This window comes from Ambystoma mexicanum, chromosome 8, assembly GCF_040938575.1.
Source record: "Ambystoma mexicanum isolate Mex_15411 chromosome 8, UKY_AmexF1_1, whole genome shotgun sequence".
NCBI classification, from domain to species: Eukaryota; Metazoa; Chordata; class Amphibia; order Caudata; family Ambystomatidae; genus Ambystoma; species Ambystoma mexicanum.
This window is the reverse complement of record NC_090929.1, coordinates 1,454,690,284-1,454,715,228: the sequence shown is the minus strand read 5'-3', so window position 1 is coordinate 1,454,715,228 and position 24,945 is coordinate 1,454,690,284. Positions and strand designations below refer to the sequence as shown.

Below are 24,945 nucleotides of genomic sequence, written 5' to 3'. Positions count from 1 at the left end.
TCCAAACAGGTTGTTCCCGTCGAAGAGCATTTCCAAAACTCTGGTTGGCACGTTCTGGCGGAAATCAGTTGCCTTGAGCCATCCCTGTCGTCGAAGGCAAACACTTTTGCCCAACTGGCGGAATCCGGTGTCAGCGATATTCGTGGCCACCGTTATGGCGTGGTCCGACACCACCTCACCTTCCTCTAGGATCTCCAGGGCCTCTGACCTCTTGTCGTCCGGTAGGGGCCCGATCTTGTACCACAGCTCCCTGTCATAGAGGGCCACAATCGCTAGAGCGTTGGCCGTCTTAATTGTCACCGCAGACGAGATGACTCGTCATCCCATGGCGTCCAGCTTCTTTCCCTCGCCGTCAGGTGGGGAGGTTGAAGTTGAGGATAATGCCCCCGCCGCCTTCTTCTTGGCTACTGCCGAGACGAGCGAATCCGGGGTCGGCTGTGCCCTAATCGGGGGACCTGGTACTTCTTCTCGTACCGATCCCTCTTGGCAGGCATAGTGGACGGGTTCTTCAGGAGAGCCAGTCCCTCCTCCCAGATATCGTCAATCAATGGTACTGCGAGGACCGTCTTCCTCTTGGCCACGCACCGCTGATAGAGGAAACCTACCTTCTGTTCCTCAGGGCAGAGCTGAAAGAGCTTGGAAGCCCTGGCAATCATGGCGTAGAAGGAGCCAATTTCGTCAGGCAGGGAGGCCCGAAGGGGTGGTGATGGAAGGCCCATCCCATCGTCACCACTGTCATCCGTCCCCGTCGTGGCCATATCCGTTCCGTGTCATCCCCAGGATCAGGGGATGGAGACGAAGGCTGAGCGGGCCGCGAGGGCTGGAAAGGTTGGGGGGTGGGGGGGGTTTGAACTCTCCTCCGCTTGTTTGGAGGGCTTCCTGATGGGCCTGGTTCTGCTGGGTCGTCCGTTGGGGTGAGGGGCAATCTTGTCCTTATCTCTGTGCATAAGGTTTGGATTGCCATCAAAATGGCCGCCGTGTTGCCCTGAGGCTCGGGCACTGGTTGCGACGGGCGCGATGGTTGCTCCTCCTCTACGGGAGCCTCGTCGGCACCACCGTCGCTCTTTTGGTCCGCCTCCTCGGGGTTCCTCCCGTGGGATCGGACCTCCCTGAACCTCTTGAGGCCTTTCACGACTTCAACCAGCTCCTCCTCAGAGGCTGTATCTGTGTCCGTGTCCGTAATGGCCACCGCCCCCACCCCTCTTTTTCCACCAGGGTCTTCACGGGGGTCTTATCGATGGGTTGAAAAGAGGATTCCCTCCAAGGTGGCAGGGAAACTCTGGACCCCAAGGTCGCCTCCACTGGCGTAGCCTCCACAGGCTTCCCCAGGGCCGCCACGACTCCCTCGATAGAGGCCTCTGCCGGGTGAATCAAGGCCTTCACCACCTTGGGTGCGCTTGAGGCCTTCATCTTAGGGGGTCACTGCCTCGCTCCCCCTCAGCTGTCTTCGAGATCGACCAGGCTTCTCCAGAAGCTTACCTGGGTTCACAGATTTTCTCTTCCCCGAGCCAGAGTTTTGGCTCGTGGTTGATGGCGTTGGTGAAAGCGCGCCCTGCCTGGCAGCCAAGGAGCCTGACCCTTCGGCGCTCCCGGTGCCTGCGGACTCGTGGTGCTTTGCCTTCTGTTGGGCCCCCGTCGCTGGAGCGCCCTCAAAGGACTTAGAAGACTGCTCGGACCTCCTCTTCTCACCTGCTGGGCTCTTTCCTTCCAGCCAGTTGGCGAGGCAGATACGCCTTCATGGTCTGTTCCAACATGTTCCTGCAAAACGCACAGTCCTTCTCCACATGCGTTTTGTCTTCATGAAGGCAGTAGAGACATCTCGAATGCTCCTCCTCCTTGAAAACATTCTGTAATCCGCATCCAGGGCAGTTCCTGAACGGCTTGGATCTGGGTGTCGAGCTTCCCTTGTCTTGGGCCATGTCCAAGAGGTAGGCCTCAGATCTTCTGGAATCCTCCAAGAAACGTAGCTCGACGAAACTTCGCCCTTGAGGGGTGTAGAAAATTCTGAAACGGGTCCCTGTTATTCCGGAAGTAGAAACGGTGGAGCTTGAGGCTTGATTGACCGAAAAAATTAGATTAAACTCTGAAAGAAAAAAAAAAAAAAAACGCAAAACGCAGTAAAAGCTCGAGAGCTAAAGCACGAGGACTCCCAAAACTCAAAACTTGAAGATGCAGTAAAAATCTGAGGAGGGCTGCCAGGGGTGGGGCTTAGGGAGAGGGCAGTCATTGGCTGGGGCACTATGACCCAGAGACCAGTGATTGGTTACTTCTAAGAAAGACAGATCAGCAACAAAACTGATACTGATTTTTTCTTTACCGAGGATTCCAGGCCTGACAACGGGGAATAGTCACGAGCATATGAATCCATGCCAGACCCCATGCTGGAGAATAAACACTTACACTCAACAAGGTTTCTTGATTAAACAATTATTAATTTAACAGTCAGTTTGAGTAAGCCTTCTTCAGAAGGGGCAATATGACATGCATTACTTATAGCATTTCTGATGATTGTATCTGCTTAGATTCACATGCTGTGCATATGGTCCGACATCCAGTAGTAACCGCGGAGTATTGCATCTCTTCTTTGGGAGACCGAAAGGGGATGTTGGCATAGGTGTGTCCGTAACACTATCCCTATCGTGACGTGTAGTGTACCCAAAATCCCTCACGTGCCGAGGTTCCTACGATTGTATTTTTTCTGCCATGAGGAAGCCTGAGCCTATTGTGATTGAGTACATGGAGAGAAAGTAGTAAGAGGTCTATGTTTCTTCCACCCCGAGCAGGGATTGTAACGCTTACCTTGGGCTCCGCAGGAACACCGCTCCTGATGACCTCAACTACTCTTCTCTGGGTACGTGGTTTTCTCACTACTCCTTTTCCTTGCGTTGAATAAGCAGAAAATCTGTGGTATATGACAAAATCCAGTCAAGGGTGGATTTGATGTAAGAGCTGTGAATAGTCTTCTCACTTGTAACCTCTCCCTCCCTGCTGAGTTCACCCTGGTCACCTCAACTTATGTTATGATGGGCTCTCCATCCTGCTTCTGCACAGGGGCACAAGTTCTGAAGATGGGCTCTGAATGAATGAGGAGGAAAGGAACTAACTCTGGTTGGACAGGTACTAGAGAGTTCCAATAACCACAGGAGATGCCAATTAGGATGCTAGAAAAGGTTCCAGGTGATTATATCGACACCAGGGTGCTAGGACGGTGATGAGGGAAAAGACTCCAATTCTGAAGGAAATGCCACCTACTCCAATATTCACCTCACGATGTTCCTTATGTGTCTGGGGAAGGGGCAAGGGAGTAAGTGCACCTTACGCCCGAACAACAACAAAGGCACCTCCTGTAAAGCAACACGCTATGCTAAATTCTTTTCTCACAAAACTAAAATGAAATTTGGAGCACAAGCGTGAAGGAAACTAATGATCATGTTTTGACACACTGCGCGCCCCAATGTTATGTACAAACGTAGCTACTGTGACTAAATGTGCCAACTACGGGAAAAAACAATTTGCATTCACAACCACAGCCTTAGTAATGCTTACAAGAGTGAAGCGCGGCTACAAAAATGCCCGCGTTCGAAAACTACAAAGACTGCGCTAATACGAACTGAACATAATAATTATGCTTGACATGGGAGCAGTACTTGCGGTAGGTTGGGAATAGTAGAACGGTGTCTCCGGATTATTTCCCTCACAGAAGAACGCCACTCTCTCACAGGACAAACGAAACTAGGGACCGGACTGACTCGAACGAGATATGGAACTACAACAGAATGAACTGTGAATGTGGCGGGCACAACTATATTGAATAAAGGGGCACAGGGAACAGAGGAATTCCTGTCAGGAACGAACCGCGGTAAGCGTCCGCTAATAAGCATGAGGACGCGAAGCGCAGCTCAACAGAGGGGAGGGGCTTAAATACTCGCAGAGCCCACACCACTGGAATACACTGCAGTATTCAGGAACGGCCGCTTGGCGGTCATATTGAGTGATGCGGAAATGCTGGAATTACAATTGGCCACAGTGTCCTTTCTGCTCTTAGCCCAGGAATGATACGCTGCAGCCCAAGACCTCCTAGGGGAAATTCCATGGAAAAGTCCTGTGGTCATGACAGGGATGTAGGGAGGGTGTATGTGAATCTAAGTCGATAGAATCATCAGCAATGCTATTACAGTAAGTAATGCATGTCTTCTGATGCTTGTTAATCTGCTTAGAATCACATGCTGTGCATAGACCAGCAAGCAGTACCCGATGTTGGAGGTAGGCTGTGAGAAGGAACAGTAGAGAAAAGATGTCTTAGTACGGTTTGTCACACCTGAGAATCAGACCTAGAAAGAGTGTCTAGGCAATAGTGTTTTGTAAAGGTGTGTACAGAACTCCTGGTTGCCGCTTTGCAAATGGACTCTAGGGGAACATTTGCAATGAATGCTATGAACGCCCCAGTGCCTCGAGTAGAATGTGCTCTAGGCTTGAAGGGTAGGTCTCTCTTAGCAAGGGTATAGCAGAGTGTGATGCATTTGACAATCCACCTTGAGATAGCCGATTTAGAGACAGGATCCCCCGCTCTACCAGCTGCCACTGAAACAAAACATTGGTTTGTTTTTCTAAGTGGTTTTGTTCTTTACAGATAGAACACGACTGCCCTGCGCACATCTAGTGTGTGTAGGCTTCTTTTGGCCATGCTAGTGGGATTCTGGAAAAAGGTAGATAGTTCAATCGATTGGTTCACATGGAACTTCAAGATGAATTTAGGCGCAAATCTGGGATGAGTGCGCAGAACTAACTTATCCCTGTAGACTGTAACCAAGGGGTCTAGAACAGAAAGGGCCTGTAGTTCGCCAACCCTTCTGATAGAAGTGATAGCCACTTGGAAGGCTGTCTTATAAGTCAGGTATTTTAGACTTGCTTTATGCATTGGCTCAAAGGGAGATCCAATGAGCCTGGTTAAAACCACATTTAGATCCCATCCAGGAGCTGGGTGAGAAATGGGAGGATACATCCCTCTTAACCCCTTCCATAAAGGCCTTAATCACTGGTATCTTCCACCACGACACCTGTTGTGATGTGGTGTAGGCAGAAAGAGCAGCCAGATGAACGTTTAGAGAGTTGAAGACCAACCCTGTGTCTAACAAATGGGTTAGGTATAGCAGAATGTGTGTGGGTGAGCAATCAATGGGATTGACCCCTTAGTATTACACCAGATGGCAAAACGTTTCCATTTGCTGGCATAGCAATAACGGGTGTTAGGTTTTCTAGCTTCCCCGATTATGTCCATGCATCTGAGGGAGCTGAAGGTGTCCAAACTCTATGACCTCAGGAGCCAGGCTGCTAAATTCAGAGTTTGTGGACATGGGTGTAGGGTCTACCCCCTGTCCTGAGACAACATGTTGTACGGGCAGGGTAGTTTTACTGGTGGGGATGGGGACATTTCCATTAGATGAGCGAACCAGGGTTGGCGAACCCACATGTGGGCCACCAGTATCATGGTAACCGGTTCCTGGTGCATCTTGTTCACTATCTTGTTGAGAAGGGGAGTCGGGTGGGTGGGGGTTAGCGGGGGGGGGGGGTGGAGGGGGATGAGGCTGGGGAGCATAGACACATTTCCCCGACCATGTTATCCAGAGACCGTTCCCCTTGGGCTGGCGAGACAACTACCAGATCTTCCCATTATCCGCTGGCCTGACACCACTGGCTGTTGAGCCACTCTTGCATGGGACGCATGCGCAGGCGCGCGTGGGGCACCAAGTATATGCATGACACCATCATTCCTAGCAAACGCATGGCTTTGCGCACCGTCACCTCCCGACTGGCTACATATTGAGGGAGATGAAAAAGCATGTTCTGAACCCTCTTGTTGGAGGGGAAGACGAGAGCTCCCAGAAATTGTTTTGTTTGACTGGGGACTAAACTGGATTTTTTCTCGTTGCTAGAGAATCCTAGACTGAACAGAAGGTCTATGGTCTTTTGGGTGTTCAAAAAACATGTGTCGTACGAGTCCCCTGTTATGAGCCAGTCGTCGAGGTAAGGGTAAACCGGGATGGATAGGCTGCGCAGGTGTGCTGCCGCTACTGCAAGAACCTTTATAAACACCCTTGGTGCCGAGGCAATGCCGAAGGGGAGTACCTTTAATTGGTAATGCCTGTCCTCTATCATGAACCTTAGATATTTCCTGTGTGCTGGCAACATTGAAATATGAAAGTATGCATCGTTCATGTCCAATGTTGCCATGTAGTCCCCCTGTTTCAACAGTGGTATCACTTCCTTTAGCGCTACCATGCAAAACTTCTGAGGTTTTATGAACTTGTTCGCTGGGCGCAGGTCTAGAACAGGGCGCATGGTGAAGTCCTTTTTGGGTACAAGGAAGTACACTGAATAAATACCCTTGTTTACCTGAAGAATAGCGGCGGCTTCTATGGCGTCCTTTCCCAGCAGCGCTTCCACCTCTTGATTCAGGATCTCCAGATGGTCTGGTGAGAGGTGCCGTGAGCCTGGTGGTCTGAATTGTGGAGGTCTGGCGAATTCCACGTAGTACCTGTGGGCGACCATCTTTATGACCCACTGCTCTGAAGATATTCCCTCCCATGCTGTGAGGAAAGATGTTAAGCTCCCCCCGACCTGGGTGACATGGGAGGGGACCTGAATCTGAAGGTAATTTCTGACCAGAGACTGCGGCTCCTCTAGGATTGGGGCCTCTACCTCTGGCTTTGCCGCTGACCCCATGGTGGGTAGTATGCGGGACTACCTGATGTTTGTCCAGTATTAAAGTTTCCTGTGCCATAGTTCTGACTTGCACGGGACTGCACTCGAAACGGGACTGCACTCGAAAGGACCAACGAGAAGGATTTCCCCTTTGGGAGGGGGGGGTTGAGTAATCTGTTGCAGGGACTTAAAAGTCTCATGCTCCTTTTTGGCTGTTTCCAGGGCCTCATCGACCGCCTTTCCGCAGAGGTTAGTTTCTTCAATGGGTTTGTTGATGAGAGCGGCCTGTGTCTCAGGCTTAAAACCTGAGTTACGAAGCCAAGCGTGCCGCTTAAGTAAAGTGCCCTGGGCGACAGACCTGCCTGCTGTTTTAATAGTGTCCAGAGTGTTCATCACATTCTGGTTTACTTGCCTGCCTTCGGCCACAATGGTGCAAAGCCTGGACCCAACAGGTTCTGGAACCTCCTGGAGACCTTCCTGCACTAGGTTCCATTGAGCGTCTGCATAACTCGCCAGCAGCATAGTGTTATTCGCTATGCGTGTGGTATATGCAGCAGCCGAGGTAACCCGCTTACCTAAGGCATACAACCCCTTTGATTCTTTATCCAGAGGAGCCTCCCCCGTGGCAAGGGGTACTCCTGCCAGTTTCCAGGTGGCAGTCACTACAAGGGAATCAGGGGGTGGCATGCTCTTTTATGTATTGACGGTCCGAAGGAGCTGGCCGAAATAACTTTTCTACTCTTAGGTTTAGTGCTGGCGACACCAGGGAGGGGGGGCCAATCTTCTCTTAACAAAATTAAGGAGGGGAATGGCCTGGCTTGAAGGGGATTTCTCCTTGAGAATGTCTTCTACAAAGTCCTGCTCGGGTACCGCCTCTTGAGTAATGATTTGGAAGCGATCTGCTGCCTTCCTTAACATGGCATTGAAGGCTATTTGATCGTCTACATGCGAGGCCTGGCGAGCCGGGGTGGATGGAGGAGAATCCAGGCACAGAACATCAGCGTCCTGATTATGTTGGGGAAGCGTCAATGGGCCCGTCCCCACTTGTTGGGTTTCTTCCCAGTTGTCCGTGGCATCCGCCTGGTCCTCATCGCAACCCTGCAGGAAGGAAGGCTCTTCATCTTCACTGTAAAGTATCCATCTGGACGATGTCTTCGTGATGGATGGGGACCGAGGACTGATCATCCTGGAAATGTGGAGCCGATTTAGGATTAGGTTCCCCCACGAGACCTTTTCGGGGAAGGATGTTCAAAAAGATTTTTTTAAGACGATCCATGCACCCTTCAAATTTCTCCCTTGTCCATTTAGAGGACCCATAAGGGCCTACGGATGGAAAAACGTTGTCTTCCGCCCCTTGACGCTGAAATGCGTCACTCAGGTTGTTGGAAAGAGGCTCCAGACTGTCCTCGTAGGTCTCACGAGAATTGGGGCACCATGGCGCAGTTATAGATTTGTCAGCGGCCAGCCCCATGTAGTAATTCTTGCGATACTGTGTTCAATCACCGCTGAATCAGCGTGAGCTAGTAGGTACAAAGATCTATCTGTAGATTGACTGCCTACCGCGCCGTTAGAGGGTCTAGCGGTAGGTTTTTCGGCTTGAGGCCTAGTCACAGGTTTTGGGCCTACCAGGCCTTTTACGGACCGTCGAATTTCCTCGCTTCGACGTGTAAACCTGATTTAGGGGTAGTGCCATTGTTTGTTTTGGAATGCCCAGTCGCAAAACGCTGCTGCGGATGTGGGGGAAGGCTGTTGATCTGAACGATCAGAGGAATCCACCGAAATTTGACGGCCCTGCTGGCGCTTTCACCTTTTTCGACGTACTCATCGAAAGGGGGTTCCGCCCGTGACATACCGTGCGCGGCCCACCGCTTTACACGGCGCACCTTAAGGGTCTTAGGCCGAAGGAGTTTACAAGCCGCACACCGCTTCTCTTCGTGATCTAAGGGGAGACAGGAGTTGCAAGTCCTGTGCTCGTCCTTCCATGGGTATCTAACCGTACACTTAAGGCAGAACCTAAATGGAGTCCTTTCCATAGCAAAAGGTGTAAACAAAGATGACCAGACCTAGAGGGTAAAGAGGGGGGAAGAGGAAAGACATAACGCAGATATGGCCACCCCGACCTCACTCTCCCTACTGTGAAGGCCGGCCAGAGGGCCAGGTCACGTGGATGCTTCAGCCGCTGGATCTTAGGCGCTGAAATACACCGCCGTAGACCAATCCCCTGCAGTCTGCGTCAAAGTTGTTTCTGCCGTCGAAGTGACTTAAGGGGGACAAGTCGGTTTAAGAAACAAGGTCTCTTCTGTAAGAGCGCCGCTATATGGCGACCAGTTAACTGGGCGGAATAAAACAATCTGAGGGACCTCAGCGCGTGAGGGATTTTGGGTACACTAGACGTCACGATAGGGATAGTGATGTTACAGACACTCCTATGCAGACGTCCCTTTCGGTCCCTGAAAGACAAGATGCAATACTCTGCAGTTACCACTGGATGTCGGACCATATGCACAGCATGTGATTCTAAGCAGATTAACAAGCATCAGAAAATAGTAACACACAAATACACTCCAAAATGCACACTCTTAGTTTCTCTAAATCAGCAAGTACCCATTTGGGATGGCACACAGAAACTTCCTACACGCTCAGATGACTTCAATAGTTAGGACACTGGACATTAATATATTACTGGTACATTTAGAGCAATACTGAGTTGGTGCCAAAAAGAAAAGGTTTCAGAATAAGACGAGAGATCACACAAATATTCTGAGGCAGGTAAGTACTTTTGAACCACCAATGCAAAGTAAGTTAACCCTTTCCTGAATGGAAGGAAGGTAAAAACACAATCGGATGAGAGAAGTCATTCATGGAGCCAGGCCAGCCAATGTCATTTGGGCAAAAGTCTAGGGGAGCGGAAGCACTTCTTGCAGTTAAGTAAAGGTCTTGCACAATGTTTTAATTCCCTTATACCTTAGAGACCACAAGCTCTTTTTGCTGGACTTTAGGACTCTTTATTTCACATGTAATTTGTAATGCGATTTATCCTCTGTTTCTTCCGACTTCGTAGTCTGACAAACTCCATAGGCATCTTTACATTGTGTCACACAGCACCTTCAGTAGAGTGGCACAGAGAAGTCTCTTAAATTTCCCAAAGGTTTCAAAACCTTTTCTTGGTGAAACTACTGTTTCCAAGAGCAGTGAAGTGAAATTGACTTCACTTACATGTTGTAACTTTCTAGACTCAGCACACACTCTTACCATAGGGTGCTGGAGGGGTTACTTAGTATCCCCTTTGTCTAGTTTCTCACGTAACATTTTCATGTTACCGTTCCTACAATTAATGGCTGGTGGCAGTTTTCTACTTTTTACTACCATTGTGTGTTTTTACCGCGAGCTGCGTTCGCAGCCATGGTAAGGCACCAATTTTGTCAAAATGGCCCTGGTCGTCTTTTTGCCATTTCTTGTCAGGAAGGTCCTTCTTGAGATTTACTCTACGCGCCAAACCAGGTTTGGTCCCTTTGTTAGTTTTGTCTTTGGCAGGTTTCACGAGTGAAATCTGCCTCTGGCTCCAGTATGTCTGGCAGGGGCAGGAAGTGAGGGAGGTGCCCAAAGCGCCCTGTGCTTAAGCCCCTTGGTTACAGGAATGCACCCAAAGGTGATTGGCCTGCTAGCTGTCCGGCAAGGACAGCCACCCTGCTGTGCGATTGACAGCTAGGCTGGAATGAATGAGAGAAACCTGCATAAAAGGAGAGGCTTTTTGGCTTGGAAGGCAGAATCAACCACTGGATGAAGGAATCCTAAGAGGAACTTGGAAGAGACGCCTGCTGAAACTCCTGGACCGTTGGTTTGCCCGATGAAGCCCTGCTGCTGTGCTGAAGCTCTGAATTTGCCTCAACTAGAGCAGCCCTGCAAGGACGACTTCTCCCTTTGATTTGGTGGAACCAATCAACTCCAAAGTAGGCCTGTCGGTACATCCTCTCAAAGCTGGTTGTATTTGCGCTGCTGCTGGAACCGAAGAGCCAGGGAGAGGAACACCAGATTGTGTGCGTTGCTTTTAAGTCAACCCGAGCACTAGGAAGATCCTCCAAACTTCCCTGTTGCAGGACTGACCAAGCCTGAGCCACCTCAGAATGCTGGACCCCAGAAGCAAGGAAATTCTGAAGTTGTATCCGAGAAACGCAGTGTTGCTATTTGCTCTCAGACGCAAGGAGCTGAAACACTGAAGAACAGCTGAATTGAATATTGCCCATTGCTGCTGACCTTCCCATTGCAGAGCAGGAGTCCCCAGATGTCCTCCCGCTTGTCCCCACGACTGAGGATCTTGGAACAACAGGATCTGCTGAGCTGTACAGGAACAGAAGCCAGCTGGAACCATTTTATCTAACCAGAGGTACTGTAAAGTTTAAGAGAACTTACCTCTTGTTGTGTAGCCTTACTTGCTCTCGGTTGAGACCGGACCCATCTTGCTTACCTTGCGAACGCTTCGCCCTTCGCAAGCCTCCTAGCTTGTGGCCCTTTAAGTGTTCTATTTTTCTATAAACATTTCTAAAAACATTGTGCAAGACTTTTTACCTACCTGCAAAGAAGGTCTTCAGCTCCCCTTGACATTGCGCAATTAACATGTGCTGTCCTGGCTTCCTGAGAGACTCTCCTCACCTTTGACTCTGTGCTTCATCCTTTCCCCCCTCAAACTTTTTGCCATTGGAAGGTTTTCAAAAGTACTTACCCGCTTGTGAATTTGTTAACCTTTGTTTTATTCCTCTGTTTCTATCTTTTACACCAAACTCATTATTGCTCTAAGTGTACTAGTGATAAATCAATGTCCTAGCTATTTAAGTCACCCGAGTGTGTAGGAAGTGTCTTTGTGCCATCACCAATGGGTATCATCTAATTTAGAGAAATTAAGAATGTGTTTTGAAGTGTATTTTAATTGTAACATATATTGCTCCCTTCTGAAGAAGGCCTTACAACCGACTGTGAAATAAAATAATTGTTTTAGCAAGAAACCCTGAGTGTGTTTATTTGAATGACTGCTACTGTGAGGCTCTGTGTCACAACATTACTGCTCACATTGACCCCCCTTGAGATAAGCCTAGCTGCTCGACCACACTACCAACCTGTGTAGTTCAGACTTATACAAAAGGTTGGGTCCCTAAGGTTGTTATAGAGCATACAAGGTTACTGCATACAATCTTGCCTAACAGTAGAAAAGTAGAATCAAAGTAGGGCCAAAAGCAGGGGGGCTTGTGAGGTGTAGAAGATGGAAGCAACTCTACAGGAGCAACCAAGACCAGTCTCAACTGAGAACAAGTAAAGCTACAAGACAAAAGGTAAGTTCTCTTAGACGGTACAGTTCCTTTGGTTAGAAGAAATGGTTCCAGCTGGCTTCTGTTCCAGCGTGGCTCTGCAGATCCTTTTGTTCCTGGGCCTGAGTCGTGGGGACATAAGGGAGGATGTCTGGGGACTCCTGCAACACAACAGGGTGGTCGGCGACAGCAACGGGCAAACTTCAATTCAGAGGCACTTCAGCATTTCAGCTCCTCGCCTCTGACAGCAAATAGCAACACAGCGATTCTCGGATACCACTACAGACTTTCCTTGCTTCGGGTCCAGCACTCTGTTGAGGTGGCTCAGGCTTGGTCAGTCCTGCTTCATGGGAGTCCAGAGGATCTTCCTAGCGCTCGGGTCCGACTTCAATGCGATGCACTACGTTTAGTGTTCCTCTCCCTGGCACTTCAGTTCCAGCAGTAGTAGTAATAGTACAGCTAGCTTCAAGCGATGTCAAAACGAGTACACTTTGGAGTTGATTTGTCCCACCAACTCAAGGGGAGAAGTCGTCCTTGCAGGGCTTCTCTAGTCAAGGATATTTCGGAGCTTCAGCACAGCAGCAGGGCTTCGGCTGGCAAACCAACGGTCCAGGAGTTGCAGCAGGCGTCTCTTCCAAGTTCTTCTTCGGATTCCTTCGTCCAGTGGTCGCCTCTGCCTTCCAAGGAAAAAAGCCTTACCTTTTATGCAGGATTCTCCCATTCATTCCAGCCTAGCTGTCAATCACACAGCAGGGTGGCTGTCCTTGCCAGACAGCCAGTCGGCCAATCACCTTTGGGTGCATTGCTGTAACCAAGGGGATTAAGCACAGGGAGTTTCGGTCACCTCCCTCACTTCCTCACTTCCTGCCCCTGCCAGACATACTGGAGCCAGAGGCGGGCTTCACTTGTGAATCCCGCCAAAGACAAAAATAACAGAGACCAAACATGGTTTGCCACACAGAGTAAATCTCAAGAAGGACCCTTCCAATAAGAAATGGCAAAAAAAAAAAAAAAAAAGACGACTGGGGCCATTTTGACAAAACGGGCACCCATGGGTGCTTTACTGCAGCTGCAAACGCAGCCCGCGGTAAAAACTCCCAATGGTAGTTAAAAGTAAACCACTGCCATCAGCCATTCATTGTAGAAAGGGTAACAAAACTGTTACATGAGAAACTAGACAAAGGGGATACTAAGTAACCCCTCCAGCACCCTATTAGTGTGTGCTGGGTCTAGAAAGTTACAATGTAAGTAAAGTCAATTTCAATTCACTGCTCTTGGGAACCGTAGTTTATCCAAGAGAAGGTATTTAAACCTTTGGGAAATCTGAAATACTTCTTTGTGTCACTGAACTGAAGGTGCCATTTGTCATAACAAAACAAGAGTATGCCTATGGAGTTTGTCAGACTCTATAAGCAAAAGAAACAGTTCAAATCACAGTAAAAATATGAGTGTGAAAAAGGTCTCACTCTCTCCAGGTTAAACATTGAAAAGTCCTAGAGTCCAGCAAAAGTGCTTGGGGTCTGTAAGGTAGAGGGGAATTGGCATATTTCTGAGAATTCTCCCCGACACTGCGCTTTAATAATAAGCTGAAAGCAACTGAGATTTGCCGTTATAAAGCTCGACGGGAACTTTATGTACTTTTTTCATTATTGAATGCTACAATGCATGCTCCACCTACAATTTTACTTCTTTCCAAGACCATGCCTTTGTCTGCATAAATTGGTTACACCTTCTACATCTCAATTAACATCACAATGTGGTAGAGTGAATTGGGAGTTGGATACAAGTTGCTGATTGTCAGCTGTTGAATGGAACCGCATATGTACAGGTCCAGTCAAATACAAGGTGGATTTAGACTTGAGGTATACACAACAAAGAATTAACCATTATCTTTACGGGTCTCCATGGAAGATGAGATTGTGCAAGCTGTGCAAGTTGTGTAATGCAGACATTTGTTGCAACTGTAAAAGAGGTGGGAACAACACTCCATATGTTGATTGGAAAGGTACAACTATTCTGGGATGGTGTTTTTCAGAGAATGGAACTAGTTATGGATCAATCTATACCTAGAGATCCACTACTTGGTGTGTTGGGTTTAATTCGATTAAATATTGGGTTGTCCAACAGTGAAGTGCTCTGAACATATAGAGCCCTTCTAGCTAAGAAGCTAATTCTGAAATTTTGGAAAAAGTGATTCTCCTCCCTCTCCCCCCTAATCCCCCCCGTGTTGATTGGTTGCAAAGTGTGTCCCTTCTGTCTAGAAGAGAGAAAGTATCCTTTAATGCAAAGGGCCAACTTGATACATATGAGAGGATTTGGGGTGCATTTAATGATCTTTATTCTTTTTCTCTGGCGTTTTTGTTCACCTCGACTTCCATCTTTCTCTGCTATTCTTTTAAAGATTGGGCTACTATGTTGTATTTGGATAAGTATTATTTAAATAAAATAAAAAGGCTTCTACCACATTTCCTAGAAAATGCATTCAAGCATTCATCAGAAAACAATTACACTATTAAATACTGTATCCACACTTTCCAAATAACAGCATATAGATTTACTTCAGCAAATCAATCATCACTACATAGCTCAGTTAAATTATATATAAAAAAGTTACCTGGTCTAATTTGCGCTTTAAGGTGGACACTTCCTTTGGATTTGAGAAAGTGATATCCAATCCAGGTGAGATAGCATAAATAAACTCAATTCCAAATTCATGAGCTGAGGATATTAACGTTATAAGTTGCTCTGAGAAGAAAAAAAAGAAAGTGTATATTTAAACTGTCAGTACAATGGGTTGCCTCAAAGTCGGTTGCATGCAACAACAACGAAAAACGGTATATCTAAAGCAACTGATGCTTTTGAGAGAAAGCCATATGCGTTGTTAAACTATTCAGATTGGGAATTAGCAGATCTTAAAATAAATAGCACAGAAAACTGTGTAATTTTGTTAAATAAAATGAAAATAATTATAGTTAAATTCCCAAAATTGGAGGATACCTCGAGCCGCTGTCAAGTCAGCATGTAGCTTCCACCAGCCCATACCCTGCTCTGTGGGCAACACGCAGGTACCCAAAAACATACACTGGGGTACAAGTGTGTACTCCCCCATCCATGGGTTCCCCAAGGGTATCCCATGGGTATTCTAAAGAACTTATGGTGCCAACAGTAAAGACAGACACGTGATCACAATTCAGGGGTCTTTATTGAATAATGCAGGGTGAAAAAATGCCTAAACTAAACCTAAATCTAAGATTGGAGCAAGCGTCGACCATCAAATGAAAATAAGGCAGTCCTAGTGGCGTTGTGTCAAAATAAAAAGGGCCTGTACTAAGAAACCCATTGCAAAACCTTACAACGAATACAAAAAGGGCGTGGGATGGTTTTCACGAAAAGAAAGAAGTGTTCACAAATGATACGTCAGGATTTAGTAGCCTGGGTCTTCCTTCCCCACGTTTTGAGCACGGGGTAAGGTAGGATACTGGAGCACAGCACACACTCGAGCTTTCCCAGCACAAGTCGTCAGTTCAGTTCCAGTTTATCAGGAGCTTTGCCGGCCAAGTCCTGTTTCACTTGAAAGTCTCTCCTTCAAGGGCCTGGTGTATTCAAACAAAACTTTTTCTTCAACAAATGAAAGTACATTTCCTGCTTTCACTTAGGGTGATTATTCTTCACCCAGGGGTGAACTCTTCTGTGAACTGCCCCTCTTTCTTGAGGTATTGGGTGATCGCTTTTCACCCCCTGGATCTCCCTCTTGCAGGCTTGGATCCTAAAACAATTCCTATCGATATCAGGGCCTTGGTAGTTTTGTCTCCTGGTTCCGAAGGACTGATGGATTTTCCAATAACCAAAACAACAAACACACATGGTTCTGTTCCATGTATTTATCGAGTGATTGATTCACCCCTGGGGTCCCCCTCTTCCGGGCGCAGAGCCCTCTTAGTTTTCAGCCTGCCTCCATGGGTTCACTATGGCTTTTCTCAGGTGTTTGATTCACCCCTGGATCTCCCTCGTTCAGGCTCGGATCCCTCTTTACTCTCAGCCTCCCTCCACCGGGTTCACAGTGGCTTTTCTTTCCTTCCCAAATCTTAATGTTTTTTTAAACAGTTCCAGTGGACATCGCTTAGCCTTTGTGAACACTGTTTGAGACTTTAGACTTTCCCCCTTCTCGTCAGCAACCCTCTTTCGGGTTCACTCTTTCCAACTTCACATTCACAAATATTTGCAGAATTCACTTCACTTGCTTTCTCACAGTTCTTAGGTCAAAGGCTTTCGACTGTACTGAGATTTAGCTTGACCTCTTGTATGACCACTTTGACCTATCCCGTCTACTCTCCTACGGCCTTCTGGTATTTGTAGTTTCACTCAGACGAGGGTCGCCTAGAGTCTTGAGTTAGCGCCCACATGGCACTGGTTCCCTCTACAGCTGGTCTCCCACTCAACACTTTTACAGTCCTTTGAACTTGGTTCAACTTGCCACTTTGCATCACAGCGAGGCTCTTATCGGCTCTCCCCTCGATTTACCGGCTATGATGAACTGTTTCTGGAGTAACTGGAGTCAAGGCCCGTAGCAGGGGTTTCCCTCGCTACCGCTTAACGGCGTCCACACACTACATGTACACTTCGACATCTGCTGCAGCACACTTGGGCTATTGTCGTCGGCCTTACGATTCTTTCAGCGCAGGGTTTTGTCAACGAGGGCAAGGACGTGTCTCTCCTCGTCATCCTCTCGATGTTTGCTGACTTTCTCCTACTTTTGAACTGCTGGGTCTGAATAGCCGTCTCGTCGTGCGGCCTGCCTTGCTCGTACTGTGCTCTCTTGCTCCACCTTTTCTCCCTGTGGGGAAATGAAAGGGTCACGAGGTGTGTGTGTTTCTGAACAATTGCATGACTTTACCTGACATGTCACACTACCAGGATCAGGCAAATGGCTCTGGTATTAGTCCGTTCTCTGGTGTGTCATGCAAAAGTGTTTGTGACAGAAAAAGGGGCTGGGGGAATTTTCCAATGTCCTACCTGGTAGGCTGGGGGAAAAGGTATTGAAGGAGGGGGGGAATATCGCGTCTCAACCATCGGTGTCCCACTCCCAGAGGACACACCCTCTACCCATCCAGGTGATGCTTCCTCACTGGTCCACCCCCAAGAAATGGATCCAATCGCGATGGCAGTGTCCTGGCCACCTGGATGACAGATCCCTAGTTTTTAGCCAGGCAGACACCTTCAGGTTTCTCACAGTACTGTTCACCAAAAGGTGAAAATAAATCTGCCGCGCTGGCAGGGGTCCAAACTGGACTCCTGTGCAGAAGAACACACAAGCACCAACAGAGAAGTAGTAGGACAAAGACGAGGAGGCATTGTCCCTCCAAAAGCTTTTCTAGCATCACAACCATCACCCTTCCATTTGTCCTGCACTTGTCAGGACTAGTACGTTAGCAGCAATGGAGGATTTTATGGGCAGTTTTGTCGAAGTAACACGGTTGGGGTGTACATTTCTTGGATACCAGTGTCCACAGGCACAGATGTCTTTCTTTGCTTAGTTCTCCACCCATCTGAAGTTAAATAGTAGGTGTACCACACAATAAAAACCTGCAATTACAATCCATCATTAACAATGCTTCAATTAAGAGAAAAGGGGCTGGCATGAGGAGCTATTGGGGAGATGGGGGGATTTTGGGGTGGGGGGGGGATCTCCTGGAAGCAATTACCCGTGGGGATTCTAGGGGATTGTGGTCCAAGATGAGGGATGAACCCCGGGGGCCTCAAACCCAGCTGTATGGTTTAATTCCGGAATCAGTATGGGCAGATTACGGTACCCTTTACCACGAGGACCCCAGGACTTCGATGGAGGTCTGTACTGCTGGAGATTGCCCTGTGCTGGCCCCTATCTCCCATAACGCTCACAGAGGCCCAGGTGGAGCGTGGTTGGTGCAGCAGAAGCTGGGCAAGGCCCCAGGCCCAGATACAGTCCCGATAGATTATTTTCAGGAATGAGTCTTCAATATGGGTGCCCTATTTGACCAAGTTATACAATGCTGTGTTGGCTAGCACCATGGCTGCCGCTGAGCTATTGTCCCGGGTGGATAGCTCAGCGGCAGCGTGCGCGTCTTGGAAGCAAGACGACACGAAGCAACAACAGGTTCGATCCCCGGGTCCGCGCTTAGAAACCTCTGGGTGTTTAAGCGCGTTATAAATACGTAACAAGGACAAAAAAAACTAAAAAACAAAACACAATTACGCAACTAAGAAAAACAAACAATTCCTGTAACAGCGCCTCGATGCCTGCGGGCTGTGTGAGCGCTTTATAAATGTAAAATAAAAAAATGGTAAATGGTCCCGGGGTCTTGGACTGGGGTCGAAATGGTCCCAATACATAAAAAGGGTGTGCGCAATGACCTGGTCAACTTTAGATGGATTTCCTTGTTGGATGCTGGGGCAGAGAGGGGGTGGGGTAGTGGGGGGGGAGAAGACATTTGCCGACGCACTTTTATTCCACTTGGATGTGTGGGTATTGAGCTCCGATGTAATTGATTGTCGGGCGGGATTTTGTGAGGGCCCGAGCACGATAGACCAAAGATGTTGGCTGCGCTTGATCTGTGAAGAGTATTTGGTTCTGAGAAAGGTCAGCGTCTATGCTCTGTTCGTGGACCTCAGCACAGCTTTTGATACAGTCCCAGGGGCACGTTTGTGGAAGGTCATGGAGGAGCTTGGGATCCCTGTGGCTCTGCATTCAGCAATTCTGAGTTTTTACAACGAACTCGGCGGGGGTCCGCTGGAGCCAAGATGGAAGCACTTCCCGTAGTATTGCTATACAGAAGGGTGTCCCCCAGGGATGTGTGTTGGCGCCGAGGCTGTTCTGCATTTCCATTAATGAAGTTTTGAAGAGGTTGTTGGCCGCCCAGACTGAAGTCCCTTTGCTAGCAGACAAGTTAACTGCTGTGCACCCCTCCCTCACGAAGGCCGGTGTGTACAAACAACTGGAGATTTTTGTGTCTTTCACAAACAAGAATGGGCTTGCCTAGAATATCACAAAAACAAAGGCTATGATCTTCAGTGCTGTTAGGGAGAATTCTCAGAAATGTGCCACTTCATCTATACCTTAGAGACCCCCAGGAACTCTGCTGGATTTTGAGGACTTGAATTTTTAACCTGGAAAGAGCAAGACCCGTTTTCCCCACTCCCAGGTATCTTAATGTGATTTTGAACACCGTTTCTTTTGGTTGTGGAGTCTGACAATCTCCATAGGCATCTTTTACATTGTGTCACACAGCATCTTCAGTGCAGTGGCACAGGGAAGTCTTTCAGATTTCCCAAAAGGTTCAAATACTTTCTCTTGGATAAACTACTGTTTCCAAGAGCAGTCAAGTGGAATTGGCTTACTTACATTTGGAACTTTCTAGACCCAGCACACACTTTCTTGAAATAGGGTGCTGGAGGGGTTACTTAGTATCCAGTTTGTCTAGTTTCTCATGTAACATTTTTTGTTACCCTTTCCTCGAATGGCAGGTGGCAGTGGTTTACTTTTAACTACCGTGGTGTGCTGTTACCGCAGTCTGCTTTTGCACCTGCAGCAAAGTACCCATGGGTGCCATTTTTGTCAAAATGGCCCTGTCTTTTTTCGCCATTTCTCTGTGGAAAGGTCCTTCTTGAGATTTACTCTCTTCGCCAAACCAGGTTCGGTCCCTTTGTTCATTTTGCCTTTGGTGGGATTCACGAGTGAAGCCCACCTCTGGCTCCTGGGTGTCTGGCGGAAGCAGGAAGCGAGGAAGGTGCCCAAAACTCCCTGTGCTTAGTCCCCTAGGAGACAGGAATGCACTCTAAGGTGATTGGCCAGCTGGCTGTCCGGCAAGGACAGCCACCCTGCTGGGTGACTGACAGTTAGGCTGGAATGAATGGGAGAAACCTGCATAAAAGGCGAGGCTTTTTGTCTTGGCAGGCAGAGTCGACCACTGAACAAAGGAATCCGAAGAAGAACTTGGAAGAGATGCCTGCTGCAACTCCTGGAACATTGGTTTGCCCGGTGAAGCTCTACTTCTGTGCTGAAGCTCCAAATCCATTTCGAATAGAGAAGCCCTGCAAGGAGGACTTCTCCCCTTGAGTTGGTGGGACCAATCAACTCCAAAGTAAGGCACCTGGACATCCTCTCGAAGCTGGTTGAATTTCCACTGCAGTCGCTACTGGACACGAATAGCCAGTGAGAGGAACACCACCAGATCGTGTGCGTTGCTTTTAAGCTGGCCAAGAGCTCAATCCAGACTCTCAGGAAGCAGGACTGCCTTAGCCACCTCAACAGAGTGCTGGACCCCAGATGCAAGGAAAGCCCATCTCGACAGCCAGGAACCGCGGCGTTGCTATTTGCGATAGACGCGAGGAGCTGAAACACCAAAGTGCCACTTGTTTGAAGATTGCTGCTTGCGGTCGGTGACCGTCACACTGCAGAGCATGAGTCTCCGGAAGTCCTGCCTCTTGTCCCCACGACTGCAGCCCAGGAACAACAGGATCTGCAGAGCTGCACAGGAACAGAAACCATAGGCTGCACTTTTTCAACCTAAAGGTACTGTACAGTCTAAGAGAACCTACCTCTTGTTGTACCACCTTGCTTATTCTCAGTTGAGACTTGTCTTGGTTGCTTGCATGTTCTACTACTCACAGGCCTAATAGCTTGTGACCCTACATTTGATCCTACTTTTTCAACAAGGATTTCTAAAACATCGTGCAAGACTTTTACTTACTTGCAAGAAGTGCTTCAGTTCACCTTGACTTTTGCCAAGTTCACATTGGCTGGCCTGACTCCCTGAATGACTCCTCTGCTCTGCTTATGTGTTTTGGCCTTCCTTCCTTCTAGGAAAGAGTTAACTAACTTTGCATTTTTTTTTTTTTAAGTTCTCACCTGCTTCAGAATAATTGTGTGAACACTTGCCTTATTCTGAAACCTCTTGTCTTCGACACTCCTCTCAATATTCTAAATGCAAAAATTAAAGGCATGGTCTAGTAAACATTTTTATTGTCCCTACGGGTCGGCCATGTTTTTTTAAGCCTAAGTGGCTCGATTTTAGAAAACTTTCCTATGGACCTTACCCGAGTTTTCGTCCATTAAACGCACGCGAAAACAGGCACCAGGGAGCCGCCATTTTGTGATAATCCTATCACTTGCTGCATCTCCCTGGCTGACCTGCTTCTGTGGCACTAAATCAAATCCCCTGAGCCTGTCATCAGCAAACTCGTACCGGCCATTTTCCAACACCAAAGCACGTCTCGCGTCAACAATCGCTGCGCCTCAGCTAATGACGTGTCGCCATGGAAATGGCAGGACGCCTCTTTCCTCAATAAGTATAAACAGACCGTTTCCCAACACAGCAGCAGATTTTCGATTCCATTCCTCTTTCTGTGTTACTTTGAGTATTCTGTGACTCGTTTCTGTGCTCTGGTCAGCTACCTTCGCCGCTTGTAGCCCGTGTGAACACCTGTACCATCTCTGTAAATTATTTTACTTAGTTTACCACACAATGGCTACAATAATGCCCTACATGTACGAGCCCGCGTATACCGAGGAGGAACTACAGGAAAGGGAAGCAGGCGAAAACGATGGGGATTCGGACGGCAGTTGGGAGGACGATTCAACAGATGAAGAGCCTGGGCCTAGTAGCATGGACGGCGTCTCCACCTGGTGCACATGCAATCGGTGCGAGCTAACACCAACCGAGGACGAGAACTGCTGCTGCCGAGAAAACTCGGGATGCCTGGCCTACATTTCGGAAGGCGAGCCACGACCGCAATGCATCACCGAGCTGCCAGACTTCAGGGCAGCCTGCCTCATACGGGCCGTGTTGAGAATAATGATGGTGCTTATGCACGAACTACGCGCAACTGATCGTCCTCGTAATCCGAGTAACAAGTAAGTATACTCTGCTTGTCATGCCACTCCTATTTCATGTTCTACTATATCCAAAATTATATATTCATATCATAGTAACGCATGAAAGTCGTTCAATAGTGTGCATTGTCTAGATAGCATTTGTCTGTGCAGAATGCCATTAGTTACAAGAATTGTCATTGACAACAAACGTTTATTAAACTTATCTTGGTCATTTAAAAACAGTTTGTTTCATTCCTTTTCACAGGTGGTACAGGCTGGTGGCCTATCGTTCCTTTACATGGTGGCTCCACGGGAGGCTTGGACACAGTGTTCGAAGAGTGATACCCGCCTGTGCCGTTCGTGCCATAAGAGAAACGTTTCTGAGTGACAGCGGTCAGTACTGGGGATTTTCTCTCGCTGTGCTGCAACCTGACCTGTATAATCTTTAAAGTCTTGTATTTTTGTGTCATGAAAATAAGATACAAAATAAAACACCACATATTTTAACAACGGTTGTTTCGATTTTTTAAATGAATCAAGTGTGTCTCCATTCAAGGATGGACGTCAGACATCTGTGCTCCGAATGAGTGAAGGTCTGGTCGCTGTGAAGCAGGGTTGTCACTATCTATCTAAGCTAACATAACATTCTCGATAATGCATGCACTAAATAACACTTCAGTAGGTTATGTCTCTATAAAAGTCACACATATATCTATACTAACCATTACCATTGGATTATACAGGCCTTGGGTTAAGGGTCTTGACCACTATAATAAACCGGTTGAAGTGTGGGTCTGTGCTCACAAGAATCTCCGGTATGTGGCATTTGTTATTGATAAGAAACGATATACTATCAAAGGCAGTTCGCACCCGTGGATGAGCGCTGGCATGGGGGCTGTCTGGGGCGCGAAAGGCCAAGGGGCCATCGGTCACATGGCCTCCTCAGACCCAGTGTCTCCAGCCAGGCCTCCCCTTGAAGCAGGCCGCCCCCCCCCAGCAATCCACATAAGTGTGTCTCCATTCAGCAGTCTCCTGTGCCTGATCTGCACGCCCCAGGCCCATCCATCCCACCCCCTCTATCAAAGGCGGTTCGCACCCGGGGACGAGCGCAAGCATGGGGGGCTGTCACGGGCGCAAACGGCCAAGGTGCCAAACAGCATGTACACTTCAAAAGGTATCCCACGCCCAGGGGCCATCGCTCACATGGCCTCCTCAGACCCCGTGTCTCCAGCCAGGCCTCCCCTTGAAGCAGGACGCCCTCCCTAAGACCACGACATATATACGTCATTCATTCACAAACACACCCCTGTTTCTAATACTTTATAAACCACTTGATATATCTCATGAGAACATCTTTGTGCTTTGCAAGTCAACTCCTGAACGTGCTACCTGGCAACCACTGAGATCTACGCTAATCTGCTCGTTGTCGTGCTATCCGTGAACTTCTGTGACCGCTTACAGCAAACCCATCAGTGTGCTACCTGTGGCCACCCACCTATTCTCCTACAACATACTGCTCTGCTTGCTGAATCCAACTGTTTGTTGGTCAAGGTAAGGCCATGTATCCTAGTCATATTTCGCAGATTTTTAAATTTCTATCTATTTGCGAGTAGAGTACACAATAGTGCTATGTTCATTGGTCTCATTGCTATTGACTTGAGTTTCCATTGCTATGCTATCAATAGATCTATTTATTTTCATCTTTGTCTACTGTCATCGAATTGCATCCTTCGGGGGTCCAGTCTATAATGTAAGCATGTTTCCTTCTCGTGCAAGACAGAACATCCAAGGGACGAGTCACATGTTCAGATTTTAGTCACATCATTTATACATTTCTGCAACTTATGCAAATACTAAGCCGCACATAATGAACTGGTATAGTTCCTGCGACCAAAACAAACCTTGCATTGATCATTGTATGATTCATTTACTTTTGTATCAAATCTTTATTCATGAAGATTGTATAATAATGACGATATTTACTTTTCAGATTCATCAACAATGCCTGCCTGTTCGATTAGCGGTTGCCCTTGCCCCATGCGAAATCTGAAGGCACTACAATGCATGTATTCCCGAAAACTGTTGATCGAATAAGAGAATGGGTCAGACATTGCGGATATCCACTGGATGAGCTGGAAAGTAGAGTCCAACAAGTCTTACAGGACAAGAGGGGTGATCGATACCGCATCTGCAGCCGGCACTTTTCCTTGGACATGTACACATCATCTTGGGTAACAAAGAAAAATAAACAGAGAACGACACGGAAATTGCTCGAAAACCCTATTCCCACTCTATTCGTCCACATTCCGCCACCGGTGAGTCAAGTGTCCGGTTTTAGCTTTAGGCCTTGCGGTAGTGTGTAGGTAACCGAATTAATTAATTGATATTGTAGGTGTTCTATCCCTTGTAATAATTTCGATATTGATATGAGTGTATAGCTTTTTGAATAATGACATTTATCAATATATTCTTTTTCGATTTCATAACCCACAAACAAAATGTATATATATGGGAACAGGGAACTGTGCTGTATTGAGCATTTTTCAAGTATTCTGTCGACTTACATGGCTATTTTTAATATTGGCATTTCATTATCAATCATTAATTTACCTTTACAACTTGACTATCCCTTGAATCTGAAGCAAGAACATTCGACATCCTTGACGTGGTCGCAGTTATCAACCACTTCTAGCGCGCATCAGGTAATCTTACTAGGCTAATCCGCTACAGACTTGTTTTATGCATGTCAAGTAATAGTTTTATTCTATCGTGTAATTATTTACTGAATGTTTGGTTAGTGCTCTCCAATTGATATACACCTTAGTTATCGTCCACTGGTGGTTGTTTTCAGTTATAATTAGTGTTATCCATACTAATGCAAGTACTGTCTTTCAGGGAGATGCTGAAGCAGCCGCCACATCTACAACATTTCTAGATGTTCTTCACCAGCAGGAGGTATGGATACGGACAGCTCCATCGAGCGTCATCCTCAGAGCTGGAATTCTTGTCGTTTGATTGTTCTACACAATGTTTCATTCGTGGTTAGCCGTTGATATGTACCTGTGCTGTCGACCCCAGGTGTGTGTTATGTTT

The 24,945-nt window shown here is 47.6% G+C and overlaps 1 protein-coding gene across 1 annotated transcript in view; it reads right to left on the bottom strand.

Moving 5' to 3' along the window:
- The window catches only part of OGA (O-GlcNAcase), an 867,474-nt gene that overhangs the window by 660,380 nt on the left and 182,149 nt on the right, over window positions 1-24,945 (bottom strand). Inside the window, exon 4 of the mRNA XM_069611624.1 lies at window positions 14,617-14,747. Within this exon, the coding sequence (XP_069467725.1) occupies window positions 14,617-14,747 (131 nt within the window). The remainder of the gene's footprint in view (window positions 1-14,616; window positions 14,748-24,945) is intronic.